The sequence below is a fragment of the Cynoglossus semilaevis genome, unplaced genomic scaffold (assembly GCF_000523025.1).
Source record: "Cynoglossus semilaevis isolate Cse_v1.0 unplaced genomic scaffold, Cse_v1.0 scaffold1721, whole genome shotgun sequence".
NCBI classification, from domain to species: Eukaryota; Metazoa; Chordata; class Actinopteri; order Pleuronectiformes; family Cynoglossidae; genus Cynoglossus; species Cynoglossus semilaevis.
In genome coordinates this window covers 1-19,655 of record NW_007585111.1, presented here as the reverse complement: position 1 = coordinate 19,655, position 19,655 = coordinate 1, and the positions used below count along the sequence as shown (strand labels likewise).

General features: G+C 37.9%; 1 protein-coding gene and 1 long non-coding RNA gene across 2 annotated transcripts; one reads left to right on the top strand and one right to left on the bottom strand.

Annotated features, from left to right (window-relative positions):
- Window positions 1-2,660: 2,660 nt before the first annotated feature.
- Window positions 2,661-12,169, bottom strand: LOC103398430 (RNA-binding protein with multiple splicing 2-like). The gene is made up of 8 exons (XM_008337041.3): window positions 11,586-12,169; window positions 9,734-9,811; window positions 8,311-8,349; window positions 8,114-8,177; window positions 7,082-7,231; window positions 6,277-6,425; window positions 4,435-4,507; window positions 2,661-3,751 (listed from the first exon to the last, which is right to left on the bottom strand). Exons 1-7 carry the CDS (start codon window positions 11,880-11,882, stop codon window positions 4,442-4,444), a joined length of 843 nt encoding a protein of 280 aa, XP_008335263.1. The 5' UTR covers window positions 11,883-12,169; the 3' UTR covers window positions 2,661-3,751; window positions 4,435-4,441.
- Window positions 11,944-16,123, top strand: LOC112486540 (uncharacterized). The gene is made up of 3 exons (XR_003048995.1): window positions 11,944-12,079; window positions 15,549-15,979; window positions 16,094-16,123. It is a non-coding gene; the product is annotated as an uncharacterized LOC112486540 (long non-coding RNA).
- The last annotated feature ends 3,532 nt before the right edge of the window (window positions 16,124-19,655 follow it).

Sequence of the window (19,655 nt, the reverse complement as noted above, 5' to 3'; positions counted from 1 at the left end):
TATATATATATATATATGTAAAGAACATAAAACGTTTTCAGATACATTCTATCAGTTGTTATAACGTCATTGCCAGGAGCAAACAGAAGATGCATTTATTGCACAGGCGTGTATGGGTCAGGGCAGGCAGACAGGATTTTGGGGAAAGGGGGCTCGGCTGTCCTTACCTACTCTATAGGGGAGGCTGAAAACCCCTGGCAATACAGTAACAGAAGCAAAAGTATTTCAGTAAAAATGCCAAGGTAAAATGATCCCAATAGTAAATTGTAAACTACACCCATTAAGTTGTTATAAGAAACTTTGAGTATATTTTATAATGTACCTGTATGTCTGAATGTGCTGTTGTTGTACCTTGAAGGACATTTTGATGATCTAGACATCAGACATTATATTTTTTCCTTAAAATTAGAGGGCGGGGGGTTGATTAAGTCGCTGCTCCCATATAAATTTGGTAATCAGAAAAGCCCCCCACATGGGTCAAACATAGTTTCAATTTGTCTTTTAGCTGCATATTAGTATAAACACAAGGGCAACTTTCAGGCAATCCTGGCGAGATATCATCAAACCTCAACTCTCTATGGTCCTCATGCAGCAAGACCTGTGACCTACCACTCACAGAGATCACTGTATGTACCGTCGTGGTTTAGGAAGCGGACTTGGGTCCGGAAGGCAGCTGCCCAGTCACCACTGAGGTGCTCTGAGCATGGCACTGTCCCCACACACTGCTCCCCGGGTGCTTAAAAGCTGCCCACTGTTCACTTTGGTGATGGGTTAAAAGCAGGGGCTCAGTTTCGTTGTATCCTCGTGGTACAATGACAATACAGACACCATGAAATACAATAAACAAATCTCCACATGGGGTTTTTCTGGCGAAGTCATACATAACTGACGTATAGGTTGTTAGCCAATAGAGGGCGACAAAGACTTGCATTGAAAATATTTCCTGCTCTTTAAGCTGGTACGTTGTAGACCATCAGGAGCTGTATTCAGTTCCAGCCTTCTGTACCTGTGACCTTACTTCTTAAATAACACCATTTATGATCATATCTTTATTTGGTCATAGAACCTGTCATATATTCTTGTGGCTTATTTTATACAGAGCATGTTAAACCACAAGGATCCAGGTTAACAATCTCTATCATGTTAATTTAAATTTACCGTGGCTCCTTATCTTGAGTTAAGATGGCAGTGTAAATTAAGGTTAACATCATATTCATATTGCAGGACAGGTATTGTCACATACCTTTAGCAATAGAAAGGTTGTACTGTATATAGACTTTACTTCTGTCGCTGGCTTGGTCTTAAACGTAAAAACAGCAGAGAAAGAAATAGTGTATTCTGTCTTCAGATTCAACGCATCCACATCTTCACACATTATTGATTTAATGTCAATCCAGATTTTCTGTGTGAAAGTGCACTTACATGACCTGTTTTTACTTTAAAGGCATGGATACAAATCAGAATTCTTTAACTGGTTTTAACCCTATCAAATATGTACTGCCACCATGGCTAGTGAAGCCTCTGTAATTAAAAATATTTCCAGCTGTAAATTATTATTATAAAGTCAGTGTATGCTAAGAGAATTAAAACACGTTGTCTAGTGCTAAATTAACAATTAAAAAAACAGAGGATAACTATTAGTTAAAAAAAAGACACAGTGTTTTACTGCAATGTAAATATAAATTCAACCAATCAGTAAAAAGGTAGTTAAAAAAAGTTGCAGACAATAAATATTTTCCTAGTATTCACTCCATCAGCCTGTGCTACGTTCGTACGTGGGCATAGGTAGTTGGCACAAAGATCTGAAAGTATGTGAAGGGTTAATATGCAAATCTGTAAGTGTGTGAGGGAAACAGACTGGACCCAACCTGAGCTGAATCTAGGTGCTATTGTGTAATCACTGATTACCAATTCGTATGTTTGTTCACCTTCTGAATTGCCCTCCTTGTAAGATGTTTGACGTGTTCAGTTGGATAGACAAATTATATACTTATTCATTATTTGAAATATATTTTCCCAGTGTGGGATCAGTAAAGTTCAACCTTAACCACATTTATTAGTCAGTACTAATGTGATAATGTATATAAACAGATAGCTGTTTATTTGGATATAATAAAGTAAATATGTTGAGCTCACAATTAAGATGAATACATTTTTCTGAGCAGCATAAGAAGCAAGATTTGAGCCACCTATTTTATGATTGAATTTACTAAAATGATTAAAATCTGTTTTCTTTTGATATTTTAAATCCTTGTAATTACCATATTTAATTTCTGACAATGCTGTTGAATCTGGGTTAAGTGCTCACATTAAACGCCCAGTGATAAAGCCTCAAAGAAGAGTCAGTGGGTTTGGCAGCACTCCTATTGTGAAACCACTTCATCAGCACATGATAGACAGATGTCCAGTTATCCATGAGCAGCTGCTTGTATAGAGAGCAGTCACTGAAGAGTGAGTCCCCAATGGTCATGGTTGACTGAGTGTAGCCTTTTAACCAGAGTGTCAGTCAGATCCATGTGGGAGGGACAAAGACAATAGGTGCATTACTTAATTATTGAAGTCAACAGGTGCTGAACCAAGAATTTTTGGTGTTTTTATTAGCTTCCATTTGCAGCTTATAATTCTTCATGGTATTAAATTAAAGATGCTCAGCCAAGAAAAGCATTCACTTCTTTTATTCATAAGATGGGATTTTTTTATTTAATTTTTTTTTACATCTTATGCACAGCAGATACAGCGAGAAACATGTTCTAAACCACAAACCAAATAATAATCCCATTACTTTAATCCTGTTTCCATTTCAAAAATGTCCCCCTTCAAAAACAATGTTTGTAGTCCAGCTTCACATTCTGAAAGATAATTTTAAGAATCTCATTTAGCAGACTAGCACAAGCCATGTTCAGAATACTTCAATTTTTTTGTCCGACACCGACATCCTCTTAAACAAATTGCACTTTTTTTACCACTTATTTAAAACTACTTCCACAGGATTAGAGGTTCAGAAAACACCAAAAAGAAAACACAACAGACGACTTAACATCCAACTGATACAGGATCATTATTCAGTTGCACAAAAATGCATAAATATACATTACGCAACAAGTACAAATATTTGTACTCTCTTCTACTCAAATAATGACAGACACTGATATGATCATAAAGGACAGGAACTGTCAGAACAAAGGGATTTATTCACAAGTCCATGCAAGATAAGCCATTATCACACAACAGCCTAACTGTCACAGAGGTTAGAGCAAGAATCTACATACAGGAAAAAAAAAAGAAACTTTTCTGTCTAGGCCAGATTTGGAGGCAAAACAAATACTTAGAAAATTAGGATACACAGAACTCTGAGTTCTAAATTCATGCCAAAAACTAACATGCAATGACCTAACAATTGTAAACCTTCCGGGAGCACTGGAAACACAACGGAAGGACAAGCTTAATAATGGTAACTTCAATGCATCAGCGGTCCTCAGCAAATACAGTATAAACTTTATCTGGACTTTACATACTTTTAACGAAGTGCTAAAGAATGGTACCGCAGAAGTTGCAGAGGATAAGCTGAGATTGTTGACAGCAAGATGATCAACTAAGACCCCCCCCCCAATCCCCAAAAGACAGTCAGGAGGAGATATAAATACTGTTAGTTTATAATAATGCACATCTGTCCATTAAATTAACCTGATTAAATTAACCAACAGCTTGGCAAACCTCACTTCAGGTGGACGTAGGTGTGGTTTCCACAGGCCTGGAGGAAAGGAGGAGGGTGGGGGGGGGCAGATTTAGTCAAAAAGTAGGCAATCATTGGTTTATTTAAACAGTACAACAATAACAGCCTTGAAATATTTAGAGTATTTTCAATGTTTGAGGTTACACATTTTTTTGGGTGAATACTGTGCATTGTATTTATACCAACTTGCACTTGAAAATGTGAAGATTTAAATGTATTGATTATTGCAGTGGTTTATATTTGGTAAGTTGTGAGACAAAATTTATACAGGTCATACAATATAACGTCTTCCACTTTCTCCCCTTTTAAATGGGTTATTTTGGAGGATCATTTTAATTCAAAATTTTAAAAGTGAATCAAAAACAAATTTGTCCTGTGAATTTCAGTTTTACAAATAAAATTGACGCGACTTGAAAGATAATGCAGATCTACACGTTTAAATTGGATATGCTACAAGAAAAACATCCCACACCAAATGTGGTTGAATGTTAAAATAACATTTGTCACAGTAAATGAAAATATATAGTTTCCTATCATTGTACAAGTATTTATTATTATTATATTATATATTAGTGTTTATCTCCTGTGGGCTTACTAAAAACATGAGTAAGTATCTGCTCCTTATAAGGTAATGAAGGAATACCTTTACATGATATGATATTCAGCAGGTACAGAAATCTAATGAACTAAAAGTTACTCACTACAAATCTAACAAAACTGCCGGGATTTCCATCCAGGCTGGGAAGTCTCAGAGGGAGTGGGGTACCAGCGCATCTAAAGAAACACAAACACAATCAGGTTCACTAGACCAAATCCAGAATTCACTGCTCCCAGCCACAGTTCCCCAGCACAATTCAATCCATTTAACATGCTTTCAAAGTAATTTCAGTAAAAAGTTGTGAGAAGACTGTCCCCTTAAAGTGCTCAACAGTCACTGAAGCCCAGAGAATGTAGGTCACATAACAGCTCATTGAAGACAATAGCCCTGTTAATTACTTAACAGGCGTGAAAAAGTGGAGAGTTTAAACTCTGTGTTAAATATTTCCACTTGGTAAGAGCTGGTGTGGCTGAACCTGTGACTTAAGCCTGTGGCAGAATACGGCCCTCCATTCATGAGCACGTAAACAAACAGGACTGAAACCACAACTGCTGCAACACTTTATCATCGGGTTGGGAGACGTTTGCATTTCAGCTATTCATGCTGTGCACTGCCATACAGTCAGATCTCTCATAAAGAGATCTCTCATAAACTACTGTTTGCAAACATGTATCTTCTTCTCCAGCAGGAGCACAGAGTAAGAGAAAAACAAACAAACAAAAAAACAACTAATTTTGGCATAAAATTCACTTTATTCCACAAAGTGGACGCCTATGTCACTGCTGTCTACCTCGGTGTACTGCACCCATGTGTTCTGACACAGCTTGATGAAGTTGGCCTACTGTGAACTTCAAATGACCCAACACAAGAACTATTTTCCATTCCTCCCAATTGTTTAGCCAAACCTTGCCCGATGCCCTGCCATTAGAACTACTGCTGCAGCATTTAACCTGTATCAACGACAGTGTCAATACATTATCCTTGTCACTTAGATTTTAAACTAAGTAAATGTAACAGAATTTGAACAAACTCAAATATATATTGAAAAGTTTGGACAAATTATAAAACCATTTTTATTTCTAAACCCTAGTCCTTGGAACAAATTTTTTATTGGCTGAAAGACAAAACACAAGAGTTGGGGAAACAAATTGAGAAAGAGAGAAAAAAACAAAACAAACTTTGCACAGAAAAGGAAAATGTACCCTGTTGTTGCTTAAGTAGTTCCGGTTTATGAATGTCTGTTTCCTTAGCATAGCTACATAACATTAACTTTTATTATGATAACATTATTTCCTCTGACATTTTCTGGAATCTCTTCTCTCAAACTATTCATTTGAAATCCTTATTAAATTTAAATACCTAAACTGGGTAACAGGTGTTCAGACTACGACAGTCAGGAAGTGCTCTATCGTCACTCTGACGCAACGACTTCCATTAAAAGTAATAAGTTACACCATCTTGTCAGAGAACATGCAGAAGGAGAGAAAAAAAAACACCACTAAAACTGGAGACCTGAGAGATTAAAGCTGACTTGATATACTACAGTAAGGAGAGTGCACATCATTTCCACTGATGGCAGGGAACAACATTTTCCATTTCAGATAATTTATTTCTGTACTACTCGTCTAGTTTTAAACTACACTTAGTTCCATTACATTATTGCACCAGTCGTAAGGCCAACAACACTACACATATTTGAGTCTGAGCTGGGCTTGTGCTCAGTGATCGTTATCTGTCAGGACAAGAGTTTGAACCTCTGCCTTTAACAATGCAGCAAACTAATCCCAAAACCAGAGCACTTGATTCCAACGTATCTGAAATACTGCTCCATTAACAAACAAAGGATGTCGAACTATATATGTGTAGAAATCAGTGATGACTAAACATGAGGACAGGTAAGTATAGAAAGAAAATGGAAGATAACACACACCGGTTGGTCCCTCACCTGGGCGTGGAGGGCTGCAGCAGCGGCAGCGGCCGCAGGGTAAGTGAAAGCTGCGTGAGGGAGGCCCGGGGTCAGTTCTGTGGTGTACAGAGGATAAGGAGTCCAGGCATCTGGTGATGCTGGGATCAGTGCTGCCCCTGTCAGATCATCTGTGGAAGTACGAGGCAGCAGGATACAAGAAGGTAACAATTATTCAATATAGAGATAATTGAAAATTGTTTGCATTAATATAAAGACATTTACAAAATTATTTTCTAGTCACCTGATTTTAGGTTTACACTGGCAAAATATGTAACAAGTATCAATGCAATAATGTCATTAAGTGTTCATTAAAGATTTCTAGAGGGTTAATACTGTTCAATATTTTGCTCTGCCTCAAAATACAGTGCATTTTTCTAGATAAAGTACAAAAAGCAGCACATACGTCGAGGCTGTCGTGAGGATAGAAATTACATTTTGACAATTTGTTGTTGTTGTCTTTCTAATCCCAGTCTATGTGCAAAGAAAATAAAGTCAAGGTTCACCGTCAGCATCCACGGCCCTAATATAAACCCTTACAAGACTGCCGTTACCCCAGCTGGACTAAGCAAAGCAGCTGTCTAAGGAATTGACATGACACATGCATGTGGAGGTGAGTTAGTCTGTACTTTGTTAAAACACCCTTTATTTATTTATTTATTTTTAAATCCGACTGTTCATCTCTGGAACAACATTATTCCAAGAGACTATTGAATAAAAAAGGAGAACTGGCACTGCCAGGGTGGGTGTAGGAGAGAGCCTAGAGTGGTGCAGCCGTACAACTTACATGGGTCCCGTGCAATGAAGTGAGCTCCTAGAGCAGGGTGGATATTTGTGGGGTTCGGTGTGGCCATCAGCTTACTCTTTGCCATCTTCGTGTTGGCTTTAGCAAACTCTAAGCGCAGGGTCTGGGGACTTTCGGGGTCAAAACGGGGGGGGGGGGTAGATAGTATTGTAAGGGAAAGCGGGCTTAGATTTAAGGGACAGAAGATTCAGTCCCTCTTTAGCCTTCTTTCCCAAGTCAGGTTTCAATATTTTAATGTATCCTTGCTTCTCTTGAACCAAGGTCTGATCCATGTGAGTGGGCAAAGGTCTTCAAAACTGAGAATTAAAGGATACACCAAAGCATTTCAACACTGACAGCATCTCTTTCTCCTCATGACAGTTCAAGAGCAAAAGCCACCGTGGGAGCAGCTTGCACCTCAAGAGAAAGGAGGAGGCGGAGACGAGGAATAGGGCCAACTGTGAGACTGGGTGTAGTTTGTTGGCGGTGGTTTTAACCTTGCTTGTGTTCTTGTGCCCTAAGCATTGTGCCCACATGCAGGTGAGTAAGATTATGGTGTGTGTGCATCTGTGTGTATGTGTTGTGTGTGAGTGAAACTGCTAGTGTCTAAGAGGTGATGCTGATAAGGAATGCTAGGCTACAAGAGAGAAGTGTTAGACACTGCCAATGTGGGCTATGGGTGACAAAAATAAGGGTTACACTACTGAGGTTGTGTCCAAATAACACTACACGTGGCTACAGAATGAGTAGGTAACAGTAAAGCAGTGAGGGCTATACCAGACTGACAAGGATGTGTACCAAGGTCAAAGTAAACTACCGTAAGGCTAGGGGATTCTGGCCTCTTTCCAAAAATGGCCCTGCCATTGAATTATAAAAGACACAATGGGTTGGCTTTCAGAAAATGTATGGAATAATGAATGTTTTTTTATTTACTTCCCAATCATTTTATTAAGCCAAAGTTAGAACAAACAGCATCATTAACATTAGGGGGAAACAAATAAAAGGAAATTTAATGATAGGGTCCAGTAATGCTTACATTCAGTGCATTTTTTGCAGCTTCAGCTCCAGACCGGCTGTCAAAGGTTACAAACCCAACAGGCTGTAAGTCAGAAAAAAAAAAGTTAATCATCAAAGCAACAATTCATTGTATATATATATCTTAAGCATTTAAATGTTAAAAACTGCCTGTTGATGGTTAAAACAGCTACACCCACTGATGTAAAGAATCTCACCTGTTTTGAAGTTAGCTTAATCAGTGACCCTTCATAACCCTGTGGAGAGGAAAGATGGCCAATTATCCACCCAGTCACATGCAGGAAGTCAAACATGAACACCTCCTGCTGTACAAGAAGTAACCTGCTTGTGTGCACCTTCACTTTCATTCTATCAACAGGAAATCGCTAATCCCTCTGCAGCAGTGATGCACTCACATGTGAAATTAGTGGAGGTTACATAAAAGGAAACAACACTTTCAACATTCTTGGAATTTTCTTTCATTTAACTATGGCAGAGAACAGTCTCAAAACTATAAACCAAAGAAATGACTCAATCATTTGACTGATCTATACAAAATTACAATATAATTTATAATGAATTTCATTTCTGTATCTCTAAAATCTCATGTTTTGTGAATATGCAATGTGTAGAATTCTGCATGTACAGTAGCTCCCTTTCCAACTCTGCAAGTGGGGCTAGAGAGGCAGTTTTGTAATATAACAGTGTTGTATTTTACAAGCTGAGAGCAGGGGAAAACATAGCTTTATATAAATCTAAACCATCTCAGTCAAGACCATGTGCACAGATCAGGAGAACTCACTCCTGGTACCCACATCACTGAAGTTCATTGGAATGAATGAGCCCAACTCAATAATAAATAAAGTGACTTGTAGAAAAAAAGAAATTCCAGAAAAATGTGGGGGAATTTTGTCTCTGCGGAGTATTGAGATGGGATTTCTCTTGATCCTGATTTACAGCAGCAGGGAAAAAGTAAAAGCTATCCATGGTCAACTCCAAACATGACTCAACTTCAGAAAGAAATAACAAGATAATACGGTCAAACTGACTTGGGTGAAACAATACTGAGGTAGCAGCAGAGGATGGAAACCAAATGATGCCAATTTTAAGTGTTTTCACATGGTTTCAAAAACTTTAAAGTTCCCTACGTAATGGGCAAGCTGGGTCACAGAGAGGGGCTGGTGGCCCAATCAAACGGGGGGCTACTCATTTACACATTCCACATGATCATCCGTGTGTGGGATACCACTTCCAATTTGGTTAGTTAGGACAAGGGTGGGAGGGGTGTTTATAGAAGAGGAACTTGGTCAAAAACACACCAATAGGTGAACAATGGCGTGTCCCCATTTCCATAAATGCAAATGTTTGGACTTTCATTAACAGGAGGAAAGTTTAATTCCCACAAGAGAACTGCTGACAAACTCCCTACTGTTTGAGATGATGCACTGTAGGGGTGCAAAAAATTAAAAAGGCTGCAATGGCTTTTTTTTTGTGCTTTACAATGGATTAAACTGTCACTCTATATTTCAGGAAAATCCTTTAAAAGGTCTTCCATTTTTATTTTTTAAAGACAGGAAAATGCCAGATGATTTCTTCTGCCCGTTTCCAAGGAAGCCTCAGAAACGTCTTGTTGCAACTCACCTTGAAAGGCCTAAAGAGGAGGTAAAGTTCCCGTGGTTTGATATCTACTGGCAGACCACTGACAAACAGTGTTCGTACCTGCAAACAAAAAGCAGAGCTGTATTTGGCCAGTTCATAGTGACTGTTGTAATATACAGCATATTTCAGCCTCTGGAAACAAAAACATGCAAGATGACATTTGCGCACACGCACACACTGATGAGATATGCTTGGCCATACTCCCAAAATCTATCATTCCTTCTGAATAACAAACTGCATGCGAAGTAGTCTATACTACACACGTGGTATCAGGGCCTGGAAAATGAGAGAAATGTTTTGATTTGAAGATATGAAATGAGCCACAGAGTTCACTGGACAAACATTGGACCAGAAAGGGGTTTTAAAAAGTCCAAGCTAAAATAAACTGATAAATAGACTGCAGTACCACAAACACAGAACTTATTAGTGGTTAAAAATAAAGCTATGTATTTATGTTAATGAATGCTTTTTGCACAGCACATTTACACTCTTTAATACAGAAAAAAAAAACTCTGCTGACATGACTTTGACAATAAACATTACTCCACATCCTGCTGAGGACCCCTGGACCCTCTTTAAGGACTGACCATGACCAATGCCGTGTATAGTCCACAGAGTTCAGGGGAAATAGAGTGCAGCAGGAGAGGCCCATTAGTTCCAAGCCGGTGGGGAGGCCCTTGGTACAATGGACCGTCAGCGGAACAGCACTGGACAACAGTGCACGGCATGACACCATTTCCTTCCTCTGACCTGCGACCCCAACCCTGCCGGCCTTCTAGTGTTTTTCAGGTGCAGCTCAGCAGCAAGTCTGAGTCCTGTACATGTCAGCACATACTGCAGCACCAGGCCAACACAGTTGGACACCCCGGCGGTGGAGACGTTTAAATCCGTCCTTCTGATCCTCATTGATTTTAGCGTAAAGGGACAGTGAGTGGTTGAGTTTACTACTGGAATTTATGGGGACTTTTTTACAACACTTTCAGAGCAAAATGATTGTTGCAAGACTCAAAAGCATCTTAATTCATCTTATATACTCCTTTATAATTATTCACTTCATTTTCCTCACAGAAGAGAGACGGGGCAAACACAGTGCAGGAAAAGTAACCACAGTGGCCACACTTAGGGCTTTGTTGTGAGATAATAGAAGGAAGACCAACAAAAGGCCCAACACTCCCCGTCATGTCATTAACGAGACATTTAACCGATCACTTAGACGGATGGCAGCAGATTTTATTTTATTTCGTAAAGTTACATTTCCTTCAAGTATAGCGAATTGGGAATTCTGAAAATTATTTGATTATGTGATTTTTTTTTAATGATGTTAAAGACGTAAAACGTTTTTTAATTATTGAGATGACACGATGAAAATCAAGAAGTTAATACAAAATGAGAATTATGACATTATGGCATCTTTTAAAAAATAATGCAAGATAAAATTTGTTTTAAATGTGATATTTATTTTTTAATTAAAAACACGTCATTAAACTAACTGCTGGAGAAAGGTTTGAAAATGAAACGATAATACGTTATTTTAGGGGATAAACTCATGGAGTTGACATTAAACTGATTTTATTGATTGCCGAATACACGCAGCTGGACAAACGAACTAATTTGTAAACCTCGTTGCGCTACAGGACCAAGCCATTAATACGAGTTAAAAATTAAAATAAATAAATTGTCATTGAGATTTGTCCAAAAATGTTTCTGCCTTATTTCAGTTGTTCTCGAATTTTTTTCCTGTTTGTTTTAAAGAAAAACTAATATAGAAATGTCGCTCTTAAGATAATTTCTGACCGCTTTTCAAACTTTTTTTCCCCTCAGCAGATAAACTCACCTCCTCCTCCATGGAGACGTTGTTGTTGGGTTCTCCTTCTGACTTCAGACTCATACTGACCGTCTCTTCAGCTACGGTTGCCGCTGCTGCTGCTGCTGCTGAACAAAGAATCAAGTTTTTCCTCGTCGACTGGAATTTGCTCCAAGTTCGTCTGAAGCTGCTGTGAAGATTCTGCTGCTGCCGTTTGAGTTTGAGCAGAGAAGCTGTGCCGAGGTGAGGTCGTGCGTAACAGGACGCAGTCGTATCCGAGGGTGTTCTGGTCGATGAACTAACAGTTGTGTGTGGAGAGAGAATCATTCATGAAGAGTGAGAAGAGAAGAAGAAGAATAAAAAAGCAAAGATAAGAAACACAGGTGGCCGCGGAACTGAAAGTGAGAGGTGGTTCTGGTGCTCCGTGTGTGGAAAAGTGAAAAGGACAGGGGGAAGACGTGCGCGTAAAAACCCAGGAAGCCTGTGCGCTTACATCAATGCCCTCAGCTAGGCCACTGAGAGGAGTGAGTACAAGTTCACTTTTCTTCCTCTCTCTCTCCTCCTCACTCCTATACACCTCCTCCTCCTGCCTTTCAATTAGGTCATCAATTATGTTGGAGTGTGCTGTGAGCCGTAATCAGTCTGTAGATCCGCCTCAGCTGTTGTTGAAGGCCCGGCCCCTGCGTCATCGCATCACCGCCTCCGTGGTTCTATTTTAACAACTTAACCTCCATCTTTGCATTTATTTATCTATTAAACTAGGCTTGATGGTTTTGATGGTTGTATGCCTGAGTCGCTTTGATACTGAGAAAAAATTGATGTTTTTTTTAGTGATCCTGGAAACGGCTCTTGATTTAGTGAAAAGAGTATATTTAGACAAAATGCTCATCAAAGCTCAGGTGTTACTAAACAAACACGCGTGACAAAATGCGTTCATTTTCAGTAGTGTGACAGTGATCCACACTCCGCTACAGCTGAATGGACCGCAATTGTCTTTCATTTTGAACTAAATTTAGGTAAATGTTTTTTTTATATGGCTATATTCTGTGAAAAACCCATTTTATTCTACTGTAGTTTTACATTATGTATGTGCGGTTTGTATGTTACCGCAAAGATGAGACATATTTATTAATGACAAACCAAATTTCATTTGATGTAGCCGTAGCTAAATAACACAATATTTATATTTCATTTACGTATATTTGTTTTAATCACTGAAACACATGAGGCCCAGTTTATTTCTTGGAACTTACATTGATACATACATTTTAATATTTCAGGACTCAAAAACAAAACTACATCTTTTTTTATTGAGCAGGATCTCTGCACTATATTATATTTAAGGGATAATTATCGACTCACAAAAAAGAGTATATACATATATACTCTTATATATAACATATACAAAAATGTTAAATAATGATTCAACTCTTTGACAATATAATCTAACACTTGACATTTAACAAGAGTCAAGAATTGATGACATATTTGTATCAGTTTTTTCCATATTTTGATTTTATGAAATATAAAATTATAAATTGATATATTACACATACTACATCATACATGTAAATATATAATATATATAATTGAGGTAATAACTAGTATTTATTATTTTATGTAAGTATTAGTAATAGGTTATATGTAAAACGGTGAAGATGATGATACTACTACTACTACTACTACTACTACTACTACTACTACTACTACTAATAATAATAATAATAACAAAGGTTGTGACAGGCTGAGGTTAGGGTTAGTGTTAGTTAGTGTTGTGTTCCAGCCCAGTTCTGGACCTGAGCCCAGCAGTATGTTTCCAACACATTATGTTTCCTCATCACAAGGCAGCTCTGAAAGGCCAGACCGTTTCCTGACTTTGTATAAGAATACAATCAGGAGGCAGGACCAGGAGGGGCTGCAGAATGGACAGACCTTTTCTCACTGTTCTCCTTGGTGATTCGATCTAAAAATATCCAGGCCCTGCCATGTTTTAACTGGTTTCAACTCTGTTGAACACAGAGAAATAATGTGTGCATGTTGTATATTAGTTGACCTAAAAAAGATTTTTTAAATGTTACTTAAATGAATACATAAAATTATTCATTTTATTTTTGTTGTAAGTTCACAAACACAAGTACAATAATAAATCTAATTATTTGGGAGACAAGATAAATATACATAAATAAACAGTACGCAAACACATTTTGCAAAGCACACAGTACTCACAAATTATTGCAGTAAAAATAATCATCTTTGAAAAAATTAATATTTCTATCCTGCTTTTTATTATAACAAAATAATACAATATTGCATGAATATTGCAGTATAAAAATGAAATATATTAATTTTAGGTTTTAAAATAGTATTGCTGATGATTGGGATAATGGTGTTGAACTATGGAGTAGTAACCAGTATGTTGTATGTACTGTATGCAAGAATGATAAAGAATAAACATAGTTCAGGCCTCTGTGGGCTTCAGTCAGCATTTTGGGAAATGTCATAGGAACAACATACATAATGTTCTGTTTGTTATTTCACTAACACTAGCTGCCCATGAAAAATTGAGTATGCTGCTGCTGCTGCTGCTGCTGCTGCTGCTGCTGCTGCTGCTGCTGCTGCTGCTGCTGTTGCTGCTGTTGCTGCTGCTGCTTGATCATTAATTCATCCAGTGGTTCCATAACTGCTAAAAATGAATACTTTTATTTCTACCTATTCTATGCATTTCAGCGTTCAGCTTCCACAAGGAGAAAATATTGAACACAAAAGGTCATCATCAACCTGCTCCTCACGGAAACACATCCACCCAGTCTTCATTTAACTCACGTTCATTTACATGATACCTTTTATTGCTTCTAAAATGTAGAATTAGGAAGGGCATGTGTTAACAGCAGCTGCAAAAAAATCATCACAAAATTATTAATTGAAGAACACTTTTTTAACCCTTAAGTTATGCTACAGTACTTTAAAAAATAAGAAAAATGATATTTAGCACTACCTTCATCCTCTCTTTTTCTTTCTCTGTCCTCTGTCTTTCCCTGTAACTTCTGGTCTTAGTCACTGACTGTTTCTGCTTGACAGAGTACAGGAAGCTTATGTCAATAGTTTGTTTATGAATAGTTCCTCTGCAGCCTGAAGAATCTAATTGATTGAGTCACGCAGAAGGCTGGGCCAATAGTTCTTGACATCTGTGTCTCATGGCAACAGAATATCAATACAAAGAACAATAAGATGAGGATTAAAAGTCAGCCACACAGTGCAAGAGTGGTTAGTGCTCTTTCCTTACAGCAGTGACATATTGTAATTCCTAGAAAACTGCTCTTATCATTTCATAACAAAGGGGAAAAAAAGACAATTTTAAGACGGGTTGTAGCCAGGACCCCTCAATTGACAGGTGTGGGTCTGGTTTCCTCCCATAGTTCAAAAACCTAGCTGGATATTCTGGATTGGCCATAGCTACAAATGTGAGTGTGTTTTTTTTGGCTGTCATGGTGCCCTCATCTGTCCATGGTGAACCCCACCCTCACCTGATAATTACTGGGATTGGCTCTAGCTCCTCCAACCTCATCCAAATGTTTGTGATTCTGCCATACAAAAAAGCATCAACCATTGTTTTTGAAGTTGAGTTTTAAAGTTGTTAAAAAAGATGGAGAAGTTTATTATTCTATTGATATTTGAGTAGTGTTAATAAGGCATAAGTTTAATGAGGAAGAAAACAACTTATATTAAAATGAGTACTTGTTACACCAATTTCAATTTAATGGAGAATTTAGATTTTGTTGTTGACTGAGGTACAGCACACTCTGGTATGTTGTAACCAGCTATTTAATACACCGTGCACAGCATTTGCTATGATATTTTGAGTGTGTCCAGAAATAAAAAATAGTGTTGCAAACCATTAACTAACTTAGTTACTAAATTACTTACTAAATTAGTTTCTCTTTGCAATTCACCCAAATGAAGAGAATTAAATCAGCTTTTCTCTCCCCCCTCCAGCCCCCGCATCTCTCTTCTTCCTGCCCACCAACACCTGACAGAAACAGAGGCAGAGTGGCTCAGAGTCTCAGGATAAGCCTCATGTTTTATTTGTGAAAATTGGCCCCATTGTCCCATAAGTCACCTCACACAGCACTCTTCGTCTTCACGCCACACTGAGCCTGTCCTGGAGCATCAGCATCATCACCCGCTGCTAGAGCACTCAGATTGTGTTCTGCGTGTCCTCTGTGGTGCAGCCAAACATCCACCCGTAATTCCTAAGAAACTGTGAAGCTTTTTCTTCCACACACACTAAGTGCTGGACACATCCGTGATGTTTCATGAATACTTTGTCCACTAAACAGTCCTCTTCATAAATACCATACGACCAGTCGACAGCTGGGAGTTCAGTCTGCTCAGGATTTCTTGAACTTGGAAATATAAAGACCAAAGTAGGAAACGTTAACAGTCTAATAACCTTTAATGAAGCCACACAATTACACAATTCATTTGTGAATTAATCAGTCATTGTGTTTTCTATGTTGCCCTTTTGCTGGCATTTGTAGGGGACGACAAAAGAAGAGTGGGCAGAGAATACCAGTTCCAGCGACAAAAGAAGAGTGGGCAGAGAATACGTTTCCAGAAGTTTCCAGTTAATCTGAACTGACAGCAGGTGACAGAGCTATGTATGGAGCAGGCTGTACATGTTTTTACATCATACCTGAGAACCAAGAACTTTTAGAACCATTTTTTTAAAGAACACATAGTGTTCTTTACAATAGTGTCTTTTTGGTATAAATACACAAGTATGTTGTTTCCTGTTAATCGGCCTCCTTGAAAGGATTGCAGAAGTGTCAGGTAAATCGAAATTTTGATTTTCACAGAAGTGATCAGTGATCTGTTGTGTATCTTACTCACAGTTGTTGGACACTCTTTAACACGATAACCCTAAAATGCTGATGGATTCCAGGGCAGTTAGTTTGCAACTATAAAAACAAAGTCAGTGCCAGCAGCCACTGTATTTATTGTTTTCTTCAATGCAGAAAAACAAAACTAAAAGTTAAAAATTTCCACACAGCTCCAAGATTTGGAACCTGCTTTGAGTCCAGTTTTAAGTGTACCGTGGTGTTTGCAGAACAAACAAAACAAAGTTCCTCTGTTAGTGATGCATTGTTTTTCTGGTTTTCACTGGTTGTGAAATGACTGAAATGTGATAATTATGAGAATATTTTCTATTCTGCAGAAAGACAATTCCAATGAGATGAAGACTATCAATCTGAAATCCCAGTGACATTAACACTAGAACTGGAGTCAAGCTGTACTCACTGTTATTTTTTATTCTCAGCAAAGTATGTAACATTTTCACAACATCCTCCCTCAGCAATGAGGTCTGTACTTCCTGTTTGTAAATGGAATATGGGACAGGGAGGGTTATGCTATTTAAACCAAAGGGCAGTAGATTCCCAGCTAACAGAGCCTGATGGGATCTGGAAGTCTGCTGCCAGCCTCTCAAGGGGGACAGTAAGGGGGTGGGAAAAGGCAGAAAGCAGGAAAACAACATAATGATAGGCACAAATAAGGACAAGAATGGACTGGGATGAAAATTCTGTCAATCAATTTAAATTTTTTCTTCACTCACAGTTTATTTCCAGGAATGTCCTGGACAAAGAACCAGAAATCAGTTACATGCTGCACGTCAAAAGACAATGAACGGTGGTTTACAGACACATTTACATTCATTATTGCAGAACTAGAAGCTAACAACTGAGACAACTTAAAATTGCTAAAATATTAAACTTTTGTTTTCTTTCAAATAATTGCTTCCTGTAGGCTCCTTTTAATGATGGGCAACATTAGGGTTAATATCTTGCCCAGGGACAAAACTGTGTGCCACTGGAATTGAGCCTCATCCATTTGGGTAGAAAAGGAACTCCCTATCTCCACTGATCGACTTCAGGCCCCCTAGAGTTTCTGTTATGTAATTGTATTTAAGAGACTTGATAAGGCACCAAAACTCTTGTTTGTTGACCTGTTGCCTGACTCTAACTGAGATAAGTAAACAACATTTTTAGCAATGTGGCCTAAAAACAAACTGATAGTCAACTCTTGTTTGTCAGAGATTAGAAGGTAGTCCGAGCCGGAGCAGAGGAAAGACTGAAGTGCTTTAATTTTTGTATCTATTTATTTATTTATTTTTGTCATAACATCGTGTAGAACTTTATAGAGTCCTGTTGCTTTCAACTAGTCCTAAAAGCAACACCCTCAGATAACAATCGTTTCCTCCGATAACATTAACAGTATCATCTGCTTCACCCAGAGGAGACAATCTTCTACAGCAGATTTAAATGACGTTTGGACACTTTTCACTCCAGACCAAATAAACACCGCCGTGTTGTCTTTTCTGGAATGTAATCTTTCTTCTGTCTCACCCTGTAAACACAGAAGAGTTTGTGGCAGCAGTGTAAGCCCTAATCTATTATATTTAATATGAATTAAACTTTAAAGTTTCACATTATTAAATCTGTTTATGCTGACAAATATTGTTTAACGTGAATAAATATCTGCTAAGATAATAATTATTGATCAAAATAGTTATAGGGAGCTCTTTAGATTTAGTCATGCAGTGTGGCTTTGGCATGTGTGTGTGAGTGAGCGAGAGAGAGAGAGAGAGAGAGAGCGCTTTAACAACTTTAAATCAGTCATGCTAAGGCGAAAGTTACCAAATATGGTATGTCTTTTCTGAGTGTGCCTCCCTACACTACTCTGCTCCTTCACAACAGTTACAGAGTATGTATGTATGTATGTATGTATGTATGTATGCTTATATGTGTGTGTGTATATATATATATACTCTACATACACACACAGTGGGGCTTCAAGATACGAGAAAATCAAGTGTGACAAAAAATTGGTTTCGATTTTATTTTTTGCTAAAAAGTTATGGAGTCATTTTATGTACTATCTAGTTATAATACTTGTCAATTTAATGCATCTGTTGTGATTTCTTTTTTGAATATATTAAGCACAGACAGGTCAATTTTGTCCGTTCACCATCATCAAACATAATCCTTCAGGGAGCCAATGCCATGGGGCTAAAGATCTGCATGTGGCTTAGGAACTGCAGGTCGCAGACCTCTCATTTAGTCAGGGTTTAGATTTGGTCCCAGTCCAAAGTCTTCTTCCTATTTTTATAAACACTTTTAGAGGCTTTTAGAGTAATGTGATGATGGGATAACATGCTTCTGTAGCTGCAGCCTTTAGCTATTTTTGTGTAAGTGAGGGACGAGACAGCGGTGGAGGAAATACAAAAGTTTCAGTGAATCACTGTGAAATATAAGCGGTGATGGTTTGTAAAAAAATAAATAATTAAAAGATACACCCTGCACGGCTCTGAAGAAGAGACATGAATCATTAACACATAAAGATAATAATTAATTTATATTCCAAATGAAATCAACATTTATTTTGACCAACCATTTTCTTCATTTTTATTCATATAGCTGGCCTTACACATAGTCAGAGAGTTTGGAAGATTATGGTCAGGTGTATCTTCTTCTTCTCCTTCTTTCTGTTGTTCCCTTAAGGTGGTTTTCTATGCCCCCATAGGGTAAAGAATTTTTTTATGTACCCCCCTGAATTGAAATACTATTGAGAATTTGATAATATGTATTTTCTTATATGTACAAACCACTGTATAAGTTGATCCCACCTTGTGACTGAAAGCTTGTTAATTGTTCAAGCATTACAACAGCAGCTCTCTTCTGTCCAGCATATCATATTCCATTGATTCCTCTTTTTAATAAAAAATATTTTCATCATTTTAGTTTACTTTATAACCAACATTACAAAATACAAAATACAAAATAACATTTTTAAATTTCTGTCCCAAATTTTTCATCATAATTTTTTATCCATCTGACCAACATGACATGCAAAATTAGGACCAAAAAATGTCAAAGATTTTATTTTCTAAATTGTATAATGCTCTGTCCATGACAGTGACTCCTAATTTGCGCTCCAGTGGGTGGTGTGAGTCAAAACAGAGATACTGGTCAGTGTGAGTTGGGTTCTTATACACCACTAGGTTGAAATGTCTGTCCCAGTTTTTAGAACAAAATATTCACTTGG